Source organism: Pangasianodon hypophthalmus, chromosome 23 (genome assembly GCF_027358585.1).
Source record: "Pangasianodon hypophthalmus isolate fPanHyp1 chromosome 23, fPanHyp1.pri, whole genome shotgun sequence".
Lineage (NCBI taxonomy): Eukaryota > Metazoa > Chordata > Actinopteri > Siluriformes > Pangasiidae > Pangasianodon > Pangasianodon hypophthalmus.
This window is the reverse complement of record NC_069732.1, coordinates 13,962,332-13,983,289: the sequence shown is the minus strand read 5'-3', so window position 1 is coordinate 13,983,289 and position 20,958 is coordinate 13,962,332. Positions and strand designations below refer to the sequence as shown.

Here is a 20,958-nt window from a genome sequence, read left to right as displayed (position 1 = left end):
TCAGTGTGCTCTGTCTTTCCTTCTGCTCCAGCTCTTATCATGAGAAAAGCCTGCAGATGCTGATGGACCGAGTGGACGACATGTGCCAAGACATCAGCAAGTACAACAACTTCAGCCGCAGCCTGAGCAAACAGCAGCAGCAAAAACACCAGGTAGCACATCCTTCTGCTTCTCTGAGCGTTCCTGCACCTGGTTGTTACCTTCGCTAGACACAACTACTAATGTTTAGTCTTTCAGAGAATAGAGCATCCCTAGTTTTTTTTGCTTATAACGTTGCAATTGTCAAGATGTTTTAAATTAGAAGAACAAGTAAAGAGTTACATCTGTTCCACAACAGAACAGAGACATTTTTGAAGGCTGGCCATTGTAGTAGATACTTTGTGTGTGTGTGTGTGTGTGTGTGTGTGTGTGTGTGTGTGTGTGTGTGTTTTTAAATTATTCTTTTTTTTTTCCCTTTTATTCTGTGTGGACCCCAAAAAGTGCTGAGGTACTTGTTTTGTATTCGGTTAATTTGCTTAAGTCTGTACTATTAAGAAGCCCAACATCATGTATTCAGCATAAACCACATCATGAATATTTATTCACTTCTGTGTGTTGTGTTTGGCCATGTTCCCAATAAGATGAACTGCTCATGAAGTGCCCTAAGAAGTTTAACAACATTCCAAAGTTCCCGATTGAAGCTGTCGTTCTCTGCTTTCTTGCATGTTGGATTCTGAAGGCCAACCAAACCACCTGCTGGTTGATCCAGTCATGGTTTTCTTTATTTCTCATTTTCTTGATGTCGGAGTTGGACTGGCGCACTGCCCAGTGCCCTCCAGCTCCTACTTCCTCCATCTGCTGAAGGAATCTTCTCGTGAGCCATTCTTTGCTGGCGCTTGGCCATACTTTTGGAAAATCAATATTTATCACTGAACTGCTCGTCCAGAGCTCTATGCAGTTACCGTGGCTGTGTTGTGCCGCATACTACTGCACATCTGAGCTCACTGCATTAGCTTTGGTGCTTTCTCTCCAGAGCTCTTTGATGCTGGCCCACATTGTGCAGGTGACTCAGAGCTCACCAGCTCTGCTAGGCTGCTTTCACATGTTTCTAACTGAATTCTGCCTTTCAGCATTGTAAAGGTTACAGCATTTCCCCTTCAGAGGTATCTATTGTTTTGCTGCACTGCAGAGAGCCAGAGCCACCACTAGCAGAACACAAAGCCTTCCAAATTGGCTCGGTGAAATGAGCAGAGCTTGAAGGAAATCGATGGAGTTGCCATCTGTGTCAAGTTCAGAGATGAAGTCAGAACAGCTTTTGTGCCCCGTGCTCTGTTACTGATTGAGACAAGTGCACAAGTCTTCCTCGTGTGAGTGACATGAACAGTGTGTGCTGTATAGAATTTACAATCAGTTAGAAGTGCCTATAGATCAAAGTTCTTAAAAATAAAACCCAGACATTAATTTTTATGTTCATTGTGACTTTTTTCATTTTTGTCTCATACATTTTATAGGGCATATTTTAGATATGATGTCTAGAGCTATGTGTATGGGTTGATATGGGTTGATATTTTATATGATTATATGACATATTGATCTGTTGCTGACATTCTCACAGTAACTGAGCCTGCTTATGTTGCAACGATGCAGTAAACGCAAGAATTATCAGCACCCTTGGAAAAAAGATGGGTTTAAAAAAAAAGGTATGAAAAATGTCTTCATGGTTAATTAGCTAAATCTCTAAGGTTTTCAGTGGGGTTAGGGTCAGGGGACAGGCTGATTTATGAAGGTCAAGGTCTCATTGAATTTGCATATTTTCTAATCTTCCTCATGCTGATGAAAGGAAATTTGGCCCCAGTGAAACAGGAAGTCGTGGTTGACTGCTTAAGAGAAAAAAAAGTAAAATATAAATGATCACATGATTCTGTTCTATTTTGATATAAGAATCTCTAGGGCTGCCAGTAATTGTAGGTGTGGTTTCATTAAAAAAAAAAAAAACTTTTTTCTTAGAATAAATTTACTTTACTTTCTCATATTCTCATTGTGAGATTAATCATGTTTTCAGTGTGAGATTAAGCTCATTAACCACAGCCATTTTTAAGTCATCTTTTTAAATCCATCATAACCAAGGGTGCCAATAATTTCAGAGCTGTTGTTAGACACACACACGCACACACAATGGTGGGATGTTTTAGGACAATTTGTGTCATGTTTACTTGCAGGATCAATGTTCACTATGTCGAATATGTTCTTTTCATTTCATCCAATCTGATACTGATTCAGCATTTTAGGCCAGTTTTAGCTTACAATACATAAAAATAATTACATTTTAATACCCTCTTGCAGTCATAGGACTCAATGAGTGTACTCGTAGATTGTTTTTGCTGTAGCAGTTTGTTTTTTTTTGTTTTTTTTTTAATTCAGGCTGTTGAAACTAATTAGTGACAGCTTTTTTGTAAATATTGAAGCATGCATGTTTGGCTGCTGTGAGATATATGACTAACTGAGCTGAAGCATACTACACACCGCTCAGACCACGTCTGCACTTCAGAAATGTGTCTAGTCAGAGTACGGTATGTACATTAGAGAAAAAAAACGCTCAAAGGTGGTGGACGCAGACCATATATCAACTTTGTGCTTCTTTTTTTTCTTCCACTCCTAAGTCTTTGATTCTGTGTGTCATCCTCTCCTCCCTTCTGACAGAGAGTTCTCTGTCCTTTCTGTCATGCACCACTTGTGGCTTGAAAGGTTCACCCTAAAGGTTTTGTTTCATTGGGAGATAATTGAATCGGCTCAGGCCATCTGCAGGTTAATGGCAGGAGCTCCAAATATCAAGGTCATATTAATGGTTTGTATTCCCCTCTCTCTCTCTCTCTCTCTCTCTCTCTCCCTCTCCCTCTCTCTCTCTCCCCTCCAGTACATCCAGAGGCGTCAGCAGGAGAACGCTCAGAGGCAGAGTAGAGGCGAGCCTCCTCTTCCTGAAGAAGACCTCAGCAAGCTGTTCAAGCCTCCACAGCCTCCTCCACGCATGGATTCCCTGCTCATAGCCGGTCGGTTTGCACACCAACCAGACATTGAAACCTTTTTCCTTACAAGATCTTCATTGATAGCAAAAATCTCAGCTAGCACAAAAAAAAAATCCTAACCAAGTTAAAGGCAAGCTGTTGTTTTAGTCGTACAGTCTCTGAGGCTGGTGTGATGTGCGCTTTCAGTCTGATATTGATGGAAAAAAAGCACAAGTTTTTCTACGTATTGTGATTGTGATATGCATTAGGATATTAAAACAAACTGGTGAGCCTGTAATGCGCTACGGTTTAAGGGCAATCTGCATTAATTTGACCAACTTACATTGCTTTTTTTGATCAACCTTGATTTATCAAATTTATCTCATGCAAAACAAATCTAGAACCTCTAAGTTTGTGTGGGGGAAAAAAAAAAAAGACATTTGTGTGGTGGCCTGGGAAAACGCTTCACATGGTGAAATTTTTGACATTTTGAATTTTCATTTTGCGCATATTTCAAACACTAGAAGCAGTATGGCTAGCCCCAAAAGTAAAAAAAAAAAATTTTAATTCCACTCTGGTGCTCCCAAGTGTTGCAAGAGAAAGCGTTTGCTTTATCGTCAGGAGATCATAGCCAAAGCTGTCCGTAGTCAGGAGACAAAAGAACAAAATTGGCCGTGCTCTCTGCGTCAGAGAGATGACATTACTGTCTCTCCCCTGTCCATCAGAGCAACACTAACCAATCGTTGGCGCCTGTGAGCTCATGTATGCAGAAGAGGGCAGATAGCGCTTTCCTCCGAGTGTCTTCTGCAGCATGAGCAGCGATTTCAAATGATGCAGGGGTTGGCTTCATGTGCCTTGGTGTAAGCTCGTGTTTGCGCGTATTCAGCGAAGCGCTCTTTAGTCTCTTCCATGCGTTACTCATTAGGGATAAATTCATAAATTTAAAATTTATATCCTGAGTTTATATATTTCTTTCTGCTTTGTGACAATGTCTTTTGTTAAAAGTGCTATACAAATCAAATTGAATTGAATTTGCTGCTTTTTTTATTGGTTGCTTTCCTGTGATAGGAGGAATTGACAAGACGTAGAAAATGGAGGAAAAAAAATTCATTCTCACTGTGATGTTGAATTTTGTTGATTTTGTCAGCCAGCAGCTGATTACAATCCGAACTGATTACGTATATCCGTTTTGCTACGGCACATAACTATCCAGTAACTAATCCAGTAAAGCCTGACATTCACTTTTTAAAGAAATCACACTTAGCTATCAAGGTTTTAGACATCTTTAGGCAGAATGACTGCAGTTACTGCCGTGTTTGTTAAATAGGCTCCTTACCCAACAAGATTAAAAAGTGAAATATATTTACGGTGCTTTAAGGTATTTGAGGTATCAGTGTATGTTATAAGCAGCAAAACACAGTTTTTTTGTCTGTTTCTTGCCAGAATTCAGCCACAGCAACATCTGCAAAGGATATCAGGATATCAGTATTGCAAAGGACAATATTGTGATAATTATTAACAAAAAATCTATCATGCACCCCTAATTTCTGTTCCCTACTTTTCCTCATATCAGCCATTATGGTGCATGTACGCTTGTATGCATGCTCAGAAATAGACAGGAATAAAGCACTGAGGCTTTCATGGATTCAGCTGAAATGTGTTGGAAGTGCCTGCTCAGCAGAGCGAGTGAGACATGTGGAACAGACTGAGAACTCAGCCTGTTAATGATTCATTTCCTTATTTAGCCTGAGTAATCTGGGTTTGTAAAGATTTGGACTGATCCCCTCTGCTGCTTGAGGAGTTAGTCAGGAGGCACGGCGTGCAATTTATAGTGCCTATTAAAGAGCTCTCGCTTCAGATAGAGACGGACAAGACGAAAGAGTTGTTTTCTCCCCGTTTGTTTAAGCGCCACGGTCCGGATTAGCTGTTCGAGAACCTAATCAGAATTGCCACCGTGTGACCGTGCGAGATAAACCTCACAGAGATGTGAACTACTCCCTCAAAGTGCCTTTATTTCGTTAGTGGTTGAGCATATGTGGATTAGTAGATTTGCTCTTGCAGTGTACGTATTTAGTATTCCTAATGAGTAGGTGTGAGAGACTTGTGTAGATAATAGCAGCTGAGGTTACGGCGGGTCTGAAGAGTTGATTACATTCGTGTACCAGCATTCACAGCCCCTGTCTGCCTGTCGTCATGTCTGTGGCATTGAGGATTAATTACACACACTCACATGTCACACACTCACTACGCCAAATTCAGCCATCACTCTTTCTCATGCTAATGAGCGCTAAAGAGCATAAAAGAGCATTAGCATTCACGGAATCTTTAGCATCTAATCTCGCTCTCTTAGTAGGTTTTTTTTTTTCCTTTTCTTTTTTCTTTCCTTCCTCCTTTACGTTTATATTTTCATCACTGTCTCTGAGCAGAGACACCCCGGGCAGACGCACGTTTGTCCTTTGAATTATTAACATTCCTGATTTACTCCAGCTCCGCTTGCAGTGGAATATATTTGCCTGCGGGGCTTTATGTGCGAGGTCGCTTATTGAGTTGTGAGTAATTAGATTTGGAGTTGTCGCTGTGTACAGGTTGTGTGAAATATTTACCTCGAGCTACCTGGGCTCCAGCTGCATCTAGGTGTTCTGAGCTATTGATGTTTAGCGTTTCATCCATATTTATTGAGCATTCGGATCAGACATTGTAGCCTTAAAGCGAATAAACTCATTGTACTTGATAAATCGTGCCAGTGATATTAAGTCATATTCACAATCTCTCTATTTTTTCAGTTGTTAGAATATGAAAGACAGAGTGACCTGAAAGAAACTGCTTTCCATTGTTAGTAGACAGGATGATGAAAGAGTCTGTGGGTGTCATTTAGCCCTTGTAGAAACCTTTTTTTCTTTATCATTTCAACACTGAATCTAAGAAATCATGCATCAAGCTATAAAAAAAACCCATCTCAGGCAGCAGTATCATTTTTTAAAGAGTTTTTTTTTTTTTTACATTTTGACTTAATGAGTAACAAGGTTGAGCATAGAATTAGCAAATATGCAAAATGTGTATGGCATGAAGACATTAAGGACATTCTAATGATTCATTCAGTCATTCATTCATCTTCAGTAACCGCTTTATACCGGTCAGGGTCACGGCAACTACAGATCCCGACAGCACCGTACACGAGGAGGGAATACACCCTGGATAAGACGCCAGGCCGTTGTAAGGCAACATGCGCACACACATTTGCACCTAGGGGTAGTTTTATGTAGCCAAACATTTACCAGCATGTGGGAGGAAACCCACCGAAAGAACATGTGAAATTCTGGATCTGTGAGGCAGCAGTGCTACCCGCTGCACCACCTCTGCCACCACTAAACTTTACTTAAGTCATTTTTATTAACAATGTATTTTATTTTTCCATTATAATATTGTTAACAGGATTTGGTAACACTTTCAGCATGAATTTCAAAGTGTCACGATCACAGTATCATTTAAAATAAAGAAAAAAAATGAAGAAGATAATTTAGTTTTCTTCTTCCTGTGATCTTCAGGAAATTCTGATGAGGCAGCTACATGTTGAACATGTGACTTGTGGAATATTCCCAGGGTTTGATATGGGATGAATTTGTTCAGGTTACAATGTCAAGTGAATTTTGTAGGACACAAAAAAAAAGTACATTTTCCATAACCTATAATGGATGACTTGTAGAAAAGGATGTTTCAAGCACGAGGTGTTAAATGAATTCACACGTTCATACAAAAATAAGATTTTTGAAGTATTTAATGAGTGTATTTGAAGGTAAAGTGTAGTTGTAGTGGCTGGGACAGGCAAAAATGCCCCTGTCTAAGTGCTGTAGATTATTATTCACGTTTAAAGTTATATATCGGGAATGTTTACATTGTTATGAAGGACACATTGCCCATGTCTTGTATGTAAAATGACTTTACGTATATATGTTGGTAAATGTAATATGAGTGGGACACACATGGCACCCCATCATGGCATCAACCCTATGACACATCTGCATTAACATTCAGGGCAGGGTCGGGAAGAGCAACACGTCCGTCATCCTGAAGCTGACCCTTGTAAGTTTGTGTGTGGGTGTGTTTTTCAGAGGTGAGCTGTTGTTGCAGGTGATGGAGTGTTTGTGGGAGCTAGGGAGGCCACACTTCATTTTTCAGCCTCTTAAGGGCTTTTAGAAAAACTCTCAAGCCCTGCCTGGAAAGACGTGTGTTCTGCTCCAGCGCTGCCTAGCAGAAAGCCAATCACTTAGTCCTGCAGTCTAGCCTTACAACATAATGGAGGACATTAAGAGCGCCAGCCAGTGCTGTCATTACTCTCTACCTCTACACCACTCCTGCTATTTATGTCGCATTTTCCGCCTTTCTGTCTCGCTCTTTATCTCTTTTTCAGGATCTCAGGTGAATCAGCAAGCCCTGAGATTGTCGCACTAATTATGCCTGTTTTTTTTTTTTTTTTTTTTTTTTTTCCCCTCCTTCTCTTTAGGGCAAATCAACACGTATTGCCAGACGGTGAAAGAGTTTACTTCTCAGAACCTGGGTAAGCTCTTCATGGCAGAGGCTCTCCAGGGCCATGGCAGCTAGAGGACAGCAGACACGCTGGTTATCCTGAGGCAAGTCCTGTAATTGGTTACGAGAAAATCTCCCTTACAGAAGTTAAGGAACAGAAGAAGAGGAACAGAACAACAGAAGTGGAGGAAAGGAGGGGAAATTTTCATTCATGGGTCGCTTTGCACAACATGTACCTAGTATGAAATTGTTACATGAATATTTGTAATTGTTCATGTATATAAATAGTTATAACTAACCATTGTCCATAGGTATGGATTTTTAAAAAATATTTATATAGCACATGTTTTATCTACCTTATGTAAGCTGGACCAGTGAAGAGAAAGCAGAATTACCCTCTTTAGCATTTGTAAAAGGAGATTTGAATAAATTTGATAATTAAATGGATTGTGCCTAACCTTCAGTGGTTGTCTGTGTGATTTTATGGTTTTGCTCATTTTATGAGTTTGAGAAATAAGATATTTTTGGTGTCCGATGTTTGCTTTCTTGTTTTGGAGCTGCAAGGCAAATGTAGCTAGCGACTAATGGAGGCAGATAATGGAATCTCACCCAAAATATTTTTCATAAATACCTTTGTGAAAACGCATACAGTTCTTCACCAGTGTCATACACACTTGCCGATGTGGTTTAGGAAACTGTATGTCTCACTGTAATGTATAAACATGAACAAAAACTAAATGTAGCTGAATGCTATAACATTGTAGGCGCAGCCATCTTTGACAGCTGGAATCAGGTTTTTTCCAAGTAGAATTTGCCATCAATCCACCCCATAGGCTCCGCCTCCTAAAGTTTGAAGCTGACCATTGGCTGACTATTTTAGAAAATTGTTTACTTGAGATTGTAAGCACATGACCTTGTATTTATGAAAAGGATTTTGTGTGAGCTTGACGTCTATTACATCTAAAATCAGGTTATCTTGATTTTTTTTTCTTTTTTAAATGAAATATTCCCTTAACCTACCTCTCCGCTATAGTTTCTTCTGCTTTCACTCTCTTCTGCTATTTCCCTGTAGAGTTAACTTTCTTCCCTTTTCATTTACAAGAGCAGATTTCAGCCACTGTTACCATTACCATTACATCATAAAACTTTGATATCACATGACACTTTAATTGTGCACAGGTAAACTTCATTCATCTAACAGTCTGACTTCTGATGGTAACTGCGTACAGTTTTTACACCAGGTGTGAATACTTAGACCCAATCACTTGCAATACTTATGCAAAACCTTTTCGCATGTGTTTTAATTGTAATTATTTGTAAGTAGTTCCAGCTGTAATTCATATCCATAGATTTATAATGTGCTCATCCTAATATGTTATGATTTCGATTGTTTATTGTTTTTACCGTATTAAATGTAAAAAAAAAAAAGTGTTCAGTAATAAAGTAAAGCTTGTAATCACTGGCAAAATTACTGTGGTGTAAGCAGAATAAAACACTTCAGGATGTGCTGTTATAGGAAAATCTTTGGGGTGCTTTGAGTCAGGCCGTATCACACCACCCTGTTGTGGATTATTTTGCTATAACAGCATGCCCTGTCACATTTTATTCCTTACATCATTTTTTCAAGATCTGTTGATTTCCCACCAATATTATGGGTTATTTTCTGTAAATTCAAGACATATAGTCCCAAGTCCAGCTTGTAACGCTAAAGAGTGGGGGGGTGAATACTTACGCACGGCTCTGTATGCTTTAATAAAGAAATTTCAAAGAACGCATTAGTAATGTAGTATGTTGTATAAAAGCAGCTCTAGGTCCTGTGAAACCCAGCATTTATCAAAGGGATTTGATGTCTGCTTTACTCCATATGGACGAATAAAACCTGAGTTCCTACCGAGTTTACTATCCACTCCTTCTGCACAGTCCGCCCACCAGCCGTGCGCTGTCATCATTAGCCTGACGGGAACGTGGCTTTAATTTATTTCTGTTTGACTAGAGGTGATTAAAGTTGAAGAGTACTAGTTTCTTTCAGAGAAATGGCTCAGAGGTGAGTTGTGCCTTTGCACCTGTTCATTAAGACCTCTGTTATAGCACAGCTCTCACAGCTGATAATCTGATTTGGTGTTTGTGTCTACAAGCATGGAGGAATGAATTTCTCCCTAAAGGCCTATTGATCTGAGCGTGTGTGAGCGAGACTCATAGGGCATCGATCGCACAGGCGCTGTTTTCAGGTCAGCCTCATTAGACTCTACTCTGAACACTGTGCCATTGTGTTTGTTTCAGCATGGCACCATCAACATGCTCCTGCTTTTATTCCAGTATTGATAAAAAGCCCAAATCTTTCCACCTCAAAAAGGGATCTGCGTTTTCTTTAATAAAAGAATAGACGAGAATAATCCAGTGCTTTGCGACTCTTGTCTCGAAGTCATTGGCGCTTACAAAATCCATTTTTAGAAAGAAACGTTCAAACACTTCACGCCTTCCTGACCAAATCATTAATGTTTTTCCTTATCTCTTGAACATGAACTCTACAAGGTGATGGCTTGTTTGTGGAAATAATGGTGTGATGTTAATTATCTGTCCTTTGCTTCAGTTGAGGAGCAGTGTACCAAATTCAGGTCACATCATCATTACAAATATTGTGCTGGAAGCAGTGCTCAGGGCAGCAGCTTTTCTTCACCCCCCCAAACCACCCGGTCCATTCAGCTTCCTGTTGATGACGCACATTACCACAATTCATAACCACTTAGTAGTCCATGCTTTCCTGGGGGGAAAATACATTTTTAGGTTCTTGAGAACTTTCGCTTTTAGACTTCCTGTTGTGTTCGCTGTAGACCACTTCCTTTGAATCATCCATACAGGAAAATCAGTTTCTCAGTGCTTATTTTTTTCCCCTATTCCCTACATTTTCTGAGGCTAAATGATAGGGATCAAAATGACCTTAATTAACTTCTCAATCTCCCAGACAAATGTTCGTATATCAGGAGCTAGTTGATTTTTTTTTTTTTTTCGATTCGTTTTAATTTTCAGTTGACTTTAGATTGGCAATTTTGATAATTCACTAATCCCAATTTCTATTGCAGATGCTGCTATCATAAATGCTTTGAAGCTTCTTTCAAAATTCAGATCAAGTTTTGAAATTACTTTCTGACATGCTAAGAGACAAAAATACTCAGTCTTTTTTTTTTTTTAACTTGCGATAAAGAACCAGACGAGTAAATCTAAATTATCTGCAGAATCCACTCATTAAATGAGAGCTATGTAATACTCTCAGACGCAGAGGAAGTTTGAATATAAAAGCCTGCCCTGGTTTGTCTTCAGGAGCCAGAAATTAAGCGTGGGCTGAAATGAAGATTTGACTCATAATTTTGTGCACCCAGCAAGAAATTACATTTTCATTACCCTTGATTCACTTTCCTCCTTCACTTTTTTCCCCTCTTGGCTCCTTTGTGACAGTTTATCGGAATAATGTAGTGTTAAGATCACCTTCATTTTAGTATATTCAAAGTGACATGTGCTGTACAGTCTAATTCTAGTCGTTAGGCATGATTTTGGCCTGCTACACTGTTGAAATGACTCACACTTGGAAAACCCTCTCTGACAGGGAAGCGCTGTTGCGTTCTTAGTAGAACCTTTAAGGGATGGCCAGAGGGACAACTGCAAAGAGTGCAGATAAAATGACTGTTAACTGATTTTGCACTTGTTCTGTGAATTTTCAGAGACGTCAGATAAGCTGAAAATGATTGTAGCTAAAACTGTCTTCATTTGGTATGTAGCTATGTTTGAACTTAAAGTGCCACATTGTGATGCGATGCAACATTTGCCAATGACTTGCTCACTTTTTATCACAATGTACTAGCTTAGAAACTTTTGTTTCATGGGGATTTGTTTGCCTTAGTGTATTATTGCACTTAGTGTATTATAGCAAACCAGCTCCATCCATCCATCCATTTTCCGTACCACTTATCCTACACAGGGTCATGGGGAGCCTGGAGCCTATCCCAGGGGACTCGGGGTACATGGTTGGGGACACCCTGGATGGGGTGTCAACCCATCGCAGGGCACAATCACCCACACACTCGCACACTACAGACAATTTAGAGATGCCAATCAGCCTACAATACGTCTTTGGACGGGGGGAGTAAACTGCAGTACCTGGAGGAAACCCCTAAATCACGGGGAGAACATGCAAACTCCACATGCACGCAGGGCAGAGGCAGGAATTGAACTCCTGACCCTAGAGGCAAACATGCTAACCCCTAAACCACCGTGCTCCCCACAAGCTAGCTTGACATATGTTATTACATTAATGTTAACTACCACTTTTTAGCCTAGTCAGCTTCCTGGCAACCAAAATATGGCACTGCGAAGCACATTGGAGCTTTTACTTGCCCGGTGGTATGAACAGCTCAAACACAAACACATCCAGCTGCATATGAAGGAGCGTGGAGACAGAAACAGCAGACATAGGCAACATTGTGAACTGCTCACTGATGCACAACTTTTTATGTTCTTTTCTAATTAGTCACATATAATTTAAGAATTACAGCCACTAAAAAACATGTTATTTGTATTCAATCTAGTCACAGTTTTATGCTTTGTTAAAGAAAACAGCTTGTTTGTGGGTCCTTAAAATGTCTAAAGTTTTAAAGGTCAAATAAGCAGTAAACTTACTAGAATTTATCTTACATGATCTCACATTACACTAGCATACTCTGACACACTAGTATTAGGGAAATCTAAATTCAGAACAACAAATTTCATCTTAATCTAAATTCTATATTCTATAAGGTTCTATATTGCAATTCTGTCATTTTAAGATATTATGCTATAACATTTTGATCCTCATTGAGGTCAAAGCAGATACAACTTTTTTTAAAAAATTTGGTGTAAACATGAAGTCAGTGACAAAGAAGTATGACATTAATTATGCAACAGTTAGTTCGGGTCCACTAATTTGATTGGACAAGTGGCCTTCCAAGAGTGGCCTTCCAAGCTTATATTTAGTTTAACCACACTGGAACGTTTCACTGTTCACTATGTCATTCAACTTGTCTGTGTTCACCACATAAATTTCCAATTCTAGCAACAGTTCATTACATTTAAACCATTACTACAGTAGAGTTAATGACATCATCAGCGGAGATGGCAAACGATACAATTTTCATCAGTATAACCTCTGACTTCAAATGCGAAAGCTCATCAGATGAAGACGAAAAGGAAGAAGGGAAGCCGGTTTCACTGAATGCACCTTTAACGGGAATGTACGAATCAATGTGAGCTAGCTAGCCAGCTAGCTGACAGGTTATCAGTGAGTGTGGTTTGTTTGGGATCTATTTCTACTCCTGGAGCAAAAATAAACGGAACATTTGGCCATACTGTGTCTGATATATTATGCACTCAGTATTAATTTCTTATTTATAAAACTGTTGAATAACTCACAATTGTGCTGTTATACTAAATATTGGCACGGCTGTGACTACCTGCGGCACTCGACCTGTGGCCTCGTATCTATGGCTGAATCGCAGCTGTGCTGATATTCAGTACAACCACATTGTTGCTCGTTAATTATAACATTATAAAAAAAAAGGTAAATTAGAATCAATTTTGGAATTTACTACACACTATGCTGTGAGACTTAAAGGAAAAATTCACCCTGAACTATTTGCATATTCATCTTTATAATCATCACCTTCAGTAGCTTCCAAAATGTATTGTGTAATGAAACTCCAAGCTGACTTTTTTTTAAACCTCTTTCAACATGTTGATCTATTTTCACTTAAGTTAATGGTTTCCTGTATTACCCACAATGCCGTTCATCTACCTGCCGATAGTGACACCAGTAGGAATTAGCTAGTTTTAGTCCTTTAGTTGGTCCATCTCTTCTCTGGAAGAGTTGTACACTCTGCTCAATCAGATCACGTTCCAAAGCTTCAACTTTCATGCTAATACTGCTATCAACACCACCCTGAGATGATGCTATCATCATCTCGTACATCGCTAAACTAACTGAGCCGAGTCTCTGCTGTAACTCAAAGTAGCACAACTGCGTCATATAGCTGCATTGCATTCTGGGACTTTGAGTCCACTGTTTGATGTTCTCACTATTTCTACATTGGATTTCTCATTAGTGTGACATTGAACGCCACTGAAAAATGATAAGCAAAGAAACTCTTGCTCTTTTGTTTTTAGGAGCTAATGGAAAAACCTGATTTTTACCACTCATGTTTGAGATCATTCATTTTTTCCTTCTATTAAACACTATTGTAACTGCGCTAGCAATGTTCCTCTGTGACGTCAGCTAACTTGTTGCATGAATAATGAAAATACAACATCAACCAAGAATATTAGCACGAGAATCACTAAGCACATCACAAATATTACAATATGAACATATTTCATGTGTTTCAGGGTGGTGTTTTCCTTTAAATGGACAAAGTTCACAGAAAGCACTTTCACTTAATGCACTTAAAGTGCACTAAGGCTTCCTATTAATCATTGTGTGGATTTTTTTTATTATTACATTCAGTACATGATCCTCAGCCTTGCGTGCTTTGACATCTACAGTAATATGGACTTAACTCCTAGTTGCATGCATGCACCACTAGTTGGCAGTCGTACGTGGTTGTCTGTGATTCATGGTTGTCCTTGCTGCTCTGTCCTCCACTGAATTGCATTCATACTATATCGCCTCTGCCTCCACTCTCTCTCACATGACTATTCTTTTGTGACAGGAGTGTTCATTCTTTTCCACTTTCTCTCTCTCTCTCTCTCTCTCTCTCTCTCTCTCTCTCTCTCTCTCTGTGCGCAGTTTTCTTTTGGTTCCACTGACTGATCTCTCTAGTCTGTCTTCTTGCACGCTGTCTGGCCTTGGCTCTTCAGTAAGCCTCATGCCACCGCAGTGTCAGTGTGTATGAGCTGAATACTCCTCTTGTGGGTCGAGTTCAAGTCCATGTGCGCCATATTAAAGTGTGTTTGTGTCTTTTGTGGAGGTGCTGACAGACACACAGACTCATTATTGCGATGAAGACCGTTCCAGTTGTCTCAGGAAGAAAGGAACAGGACGTGTCCATTTCCCTACAACATCCAAGAACATCTGAAAGTAGCCAAATAGTTCTGTAAAATTACATTTCCAAAAACAATTTGTTAATAATTAACAGCTTGGCAGAGCCATGACTGAGCACTTCACATTGAATAAGCATGACTCATCACACTCTATTGGATGTATTCAGTCTTTTTCTTAGAACAAGAAATATTTCACCATTTTGTTCAGCTAATACCTGCACAAAGAGCTATGAGTTGTGAGATGGCATAATGTGTCAAACATTTAAAAGACCATCCTACACCTGTTCATTTATGTAGCTTTACAAGCACGTCAGTCAGAGTAGTTCTCAATTAGCTTTTATCTTCAGCGTTATTAAAAACAAGTTCAACATTATAAAATTTCTTTCACTGACTTCACTTTGCATTTTTTTTTATCCAGAAAGCTTTTATTTCTTATGAAAAACTGCTTCCTAATTCAGAGTTTTGAGTTGCTAATTCAAACCTATACAAACTTTATAAAAGAACTCCTTGTACTTTATACAGTTGAACTCCTGCACCTTTTTATTAATGCGTGAAACAATAGCGCACAGTAGAAAAGGGGATCTTCAAGGGTTTCGTTAGATACTGACGGGTTCCTAGTCTATTACAGAGGTTTTACTTGGAGCACTCGGAAAGTCAAGAAAAAAAAATCAGTTGTAGGGTTAGACATCCTTCAAAAGTCAACAACTGATGATTGAACTTTTTCCTCCTTTTATTTTTGTAGAGTGTATGTGAATTTGGCTTTTGTGCACTTTATTGATTTTTGCCTGTGGTATTGTGCCAGCCTAATCCTCTGAGCTCTGCTATAAATGTTGCTGAGATGTCTAGAGATTTTGATTTGATAAAAAATGACCACTAATGGATATGTCATTTTTGGAATTAAAATAGAAATATTTGTGGCATAGTTTACTCTGCTGAGTTTGTTATTAATCTGCTGTATTATTTTTGTTTGTACCACAATATTTTCTAATGAAATTATTCATTCATTCATTCATTTTCAGTAAGCAATGTATCCTATAAGTGATGTAGCTTATCCTAAGAACACTGATTACAAGGTGGGAAGCCAACCTCATTAGGATGCCAGTCCATTGCAGGACAGCACACACATTCACACACCATGTTGCACTTAATGAAATTAGCTGGTTCTATTTCCCAAAATATAAACAAATTTAAGTTTTGCTAATTTATTCCACATCTAAACTTAAGTTTAATGAATGAACACGGTAAACACATCACAAGTACCGCTCCACATCCAGTACGTGTTCATCGACGTGGCTTGTTCTCGCCTGCATGATGGTAAACCCTGCCTGCTCCCATGAATTTTTTATTGGATCCCACAGGATACCAGTCCCGACACACACCTCTCCTCCATTTTAATTTTGGAAAAGATTATTTTGGACAAATTCAAGTATTGAAGACATTGTGTAAGTAAGTTGGAATCTTTTGGTAGATATTCAAGATTTCATGAATTACCTTGGCAGCAGTTGTATTGTAAAGATTTAAAAAAAAAAAAAAAAAAATTGTTGGCTTGAAACTCCACTTTAATTAACTAACTTTAATTCTCACAAACATATAGAGTACCTAATCATCTTCATATATTAACACATGCATGTATGAATTCATTGCCTTTAGGTGTTAATACATTCTTTTACAGTTCCTATGTTCCTATGTGGTACAAACTCAAAAGTACTGGGTAATTACTTGGGTAAAAGTACAGTAAGTAAGACATTTTTACCTGACTAGGTATTGTAACTCAATTTCACCGAAATGCCTGACATGTTCTGCATACTGAGAAGAAAAAGTTATAATAAAAGACATAATAATTGGATCAATTTTTCAGAGTAATACCTCAGCCTCATCTATTTCGAGTGAATGTTCAGGCATATAGTTTCTAAGAGCCTTCTTTCTTTTTCGCTTAGTTGCCTATGAGGCCAAACTTTTTGAGATTAGAGGCATCTTTAATAGGATTGCATTCAGACCCATCTCTAATGAACCTGCATTAGGACAGAGCAATATTCAGTCTGTCCAGAATGGCATCGTGACAGAGGTGAGATTAAGGCCAAACTGAGGAAGGAAAAGCTGTGCCCTGCCTTTGGCAAAGGGGAGGATATTAATGAAGGCTTGGTGTGTATTGACAACAGGTTAGTGTTAAGTCAGGAGTTTTGGCTAATGAAGACTTATGTTGCAAGGTGAAGAAAGCATTAGTTCAAATCAATTCTGTCTAAAACCCAGCACTTGATAACGTTGATGTAGAATTAGTGAGCAGGTTGTAAATTCTGAGCTGGGGGCAGACAGAAAAGGCCGTCTGACCCCCTCATACAAAGATTCCTACTTATATTCAGTGAAGGATATTGAATAATACTGAGTAATCTGTTGTTAGAGGACAATATAGATGAGCAAGATGGAATCAATGAAGGAAATCTCCTGTGTGTCTGTGTGCAAACATTTCCATGAGATTTGTGGGTAAATGAATCGTCCTCATTGAATGCTGACATTGTGAAAGCTCAGCAACTTCGGACGAGTCCCTCAGAGGCGCTGAAACAGAGGACTGGGATCTTCTGTGGTCTGTCAGTTCTAGGCGTTAGCTTTGATGAGGAAGGGATAAGGGAGAGGAGCATTTCTCTAGGTCTGACCTGGCCTCCACAATGGTACATGCTGCTTTTTTCTTATTCTGCTTTTATGCCTTCTTTATGCTTCTCCAACCTTGTGTCTGACATTCCCTCTGTCGCATGCATACCTTCTCCCACACAGCTCTCTGTCTTTATCATGCTCTCACTCTTTCTTGCATTACCATGGAAACTGAAACAATCTCTGCTTTGAAGGTTCTGTGCTGAATATAGTGAACCCTGTGCCCTTCGTACAAACCCCCTCTGCAAACAAAATATTCACACACATGCAAGATATTAATCGTAAGATCTGAAAATGCAGATGATATACTTGAAAGGGAAAAAGCATGCACCTACAATACATTTTAACGCCAAATGTGTCTGTGCAAGGTTATAGGGGACAATAATCAGGGAATTGCTCAGATGATTAAAGGACTTTGCACAGATTAGAGGATTATCACTGAATGCCATGTAAATTGGCTCTAAGCACTCATAGGATTATGGTTAAGTACAGGAAGTGCAGGTCTTCTGTTTACACTAGCCATTAGTGAATGCTGTAGTGACCATAAATGCCTGTACTTTATATGACTTCCATTTTCACAAAGGTCTGTCTCTTTTAGCGTAATCTATTAGTATATTGCCTTTCAGTTACATCATGTGTACCAGCGAACAACCTTGGAGTGATTCCATACTCCAGTCTCTTGTTTAATGTCCCAATGAAATGACTTGAGAGTTGTGATTTGATTCTGTATGTTGACATATTTCCTTTTGAAACAGGAAGTCTGACTGATGGCATGATGAAGTGTTTGACTGACTTATACATTGGAAAGCCATGCACTGACAAGCCCCCAGTTTGTAAAACTCTCCTCTGAAAAGTGCCTTTCACACAAATGGTAACTTGCACAAAATCCGCCCTCTTCAAAATGAGTAAGCTCCAATACTTCCCTTTTCTCAAACAAGAGAGGATTGGAAAATGGACTGGTGTGTGGAAAGATGCACAGTCAAAATACACCAATGAAAAATGGGGGGGCTGGGGGGCCAGAGCTTAAGAGCATTTAATTGGATGAACACATGACTAGTACTGGTATTAGTCATCAAATGACATGGTGCAACACTTAACAGTACAAAATACTACACAAAGTGCAAATACACAACAATGTGAGTTGAGTCCTAGACAATAAATGCACAAAACAATATACGCAGAACAATGTTGTGCAGGAAAGCTACTGCACAATGGATTGTAACAAGAAAGTTTGGTCATATTACCCCTATCTTATTCACATTACATTGGCAGTAATATTTCATATTATAAAATATTATAAACCTACAAAGCAGTCAATGGTCTGAAAGATTATAAAACCTACAAAGCAGTCAATGGTCTGAAAGATTATAAAACCTACAAAGCAGTCAATGGTCTCACACCACTGTACCTGAGTGAAACGTTCTTCTATGATCTGCCTGCTACAATCAAAAGGTGCAGGTTCTTTATTAGTACCTAGAATAATGAAGAATACAGTAGGGCCAGGGATTTTTCCTACAAAGCCCTCCAGCTACGGAATAGATTTCAGTTAGTATTTAGGGCTCAGACTCAGTTTCAGTCTTTAAGCCTAGGTTGAAAGCCAATTTGTTTAGTCAGGCATTTTGTGAAATTGCTTTTCTCTTAGGTAAAGATGCAGATCAGGGGTTCATGGGCATAGAGAGGTTTGGTAAAATCATGCAAATACACACATTTGTTGAAGGTGGAATAGTGCAATGCTTTATGTCAATGCTTTATGCTTAAAGACTTTATATATGGACTTGTAAATTCATCCATATTTCTATATGCAAACTCAAAGACGCATTCTCTGGTATGCAGTAGGGGTTGCATGACTACTAATTTTTACTCAATTTTTAAAAGCCAACTATTTCAAGGCATTCCTATTTTTATTCTGTTTTATTTGTGCAGCAAATAATGCATCAAATTGCACTTCAGTGAACAGCCATATACAGGCTACAAATTAATTTTCCAGCTTTAGTTCTTTTTATGCTATGCTGTTAATGATGAAAGTAAATAAATTGGTGTAACAAATCGGTATATCATATTACACTACGTAAAGATAACCAATGCACTCGTGTGGACGAGCTGGCAGCTCAGATGAAATCATGGATTCTGAAACTGAGAGCACATACCACAGAAGCTCCTTATAACCAAATGATGGATGGAGGATGCAATGTCTACAGACGCATCTAGGAAGTTTTTACACCATGTCCAACTCTGACATCTGTAGTGATCCTTTAATACATCTAGTACGCAGTCTGCAGATAGATCTTATTGTTCACTTGTGCTTCCATTTTTGGGGTTTGGCACTGTTATACTTTGCAGGACATCTGCTATATCTCCAGCATGCTGACCATCAGTTCCACTCAAAGTTGAACAGAAGGAAGCTGATAGCCCATAAAATGACCAGAATCCTGCTGTAACGTTTGGACGCCCCGCTAGGAGTTGAGATGCAGATAACAACAGTATGGTTGAGCAACAAGAGCAGACTGACCTCCAAAAGTCTAGTGTGATAAAATGCTAAACCATTTGAAAAGAGGGTGACTCAATCAAGGATGCCTTGAAGTGTACAATATGAGGGAGGTGTGTCTCCTCCTAGAGGAATGAAAGTGACTGTCACCAGATGCCCACAGATCATAAGAGAAGTGAGAGAGAGGCTAGTTTTATTATCCTTTTTTAATATAGTTTTATAGCCTCCGTTTCCTTCCTTTTCAGCTTTGAAGTTCTGATATTTCCACGTAACCTAGTGTTCCTATCTCACTGATCTGGTTTAATTGGAGTCCATCTCCATGAAAGTGTGAGGAAGGAGATGTGTCATTCCATGGTGTGCATTTGACTTGCTGCAACTATTTTCATATCTATTCCTGTAAGGACACAAAACACACACTACTGTGCTACTAGAGAATGATGTGATCCCTTGGAGCTGTCACACCAAGACATTCAGCCTATTTGAAGTCCTTTTCAGCAGTCGTGTCACATGATCGCCCTGTGATGCAAGGCCCTAACTGGGACTCCTAAAAAGTCCCGGAACAGGTCTTTAAAAACTTGTCTGGAACTCCTTCACTTCTCCGTCTTAACACTGAAGGTGATCATGACTTCTGTGAAATTCTCTCTGTGTTTTCCCCTGCATCTAGTCTTTATCTCCATAATCCATATCCACATAGTATACATTCACATTTATTCCACAGTGGTTGCACTTGCCAAATGGGAGTGCCCCATGCCAAGCTGCAGTGGAAACTATTTTATCAGCTATTCCGATCGATCATGGGCCCTTGCTTCATTTGCATGGTAGGTACAGATCTTTTTGCAGCTCCTGGGCTACGTGCCTAAGCTGAGTGGAGGGTTATAGGAGCTGAGAAAGGCTAGTTCTCTTATAGAGACAGTGGAACAGATGAGCCATTTCGGGACAGTGTCATCTCTTATGTTACTTGTTTTTCATGATGACAGGAGAGCTGTGCGGCTCTTTAAACCAATGCATTTTGAGCACTTTTAAAATGCTATTTTGTGCGCATGACTTGTGAAACCTTAACATTCGCCTCAGTGTTCGAATGGAGTAAATGTTTCATCAAGCACTCAATCTGTATATAATGTTTACACATGCAGTAAATGCACAAAACAATGTCTTCTATATATAGAAAATGTCATTATATATGGTGTGAATAAAACAAATCTTGTCGGATTTCTCCAATCTTATTGTATGTGACTGTCTGTTGTAATGCAGTGATCCTGA

At 39.2% G+C, this 20,958-nt stretch overlaps 1 protein-coding gene across 1 annotated transcript in view; it reads left to right on the top strand.

The window, feature by feature from the left end:
* eif3hb (eukaryotic translation initiation factor 3, subunit H, b) overlaps positions 1 to 7,968 on the top strand; it is a 77,441-nt gene extending 69,473 nt beyond the window's left edge. Inside the window, exons 6-8 of the mRNA XM_026929925.3 lie at positions 32 to 152; positions 2,894 to 3,026; positions 7,483 to 7,968. Of these exons, the coding sequence (XP_026785726.1) occupies positions 32 to 152; positions 2,894 to 3,026; positions 7,483 to 7,580 (352 nt within the window). The 3' untranslated portion in view covers positions 7,581 to 7,968. The remainder of the gene's footprint in view (positions 1 to 31; positions 153 to 2,893; positions 3,027 to 7,482) is intronic.
* Positions 7,969 to 20,958: the final 12,990 nt, after the last annotated feature.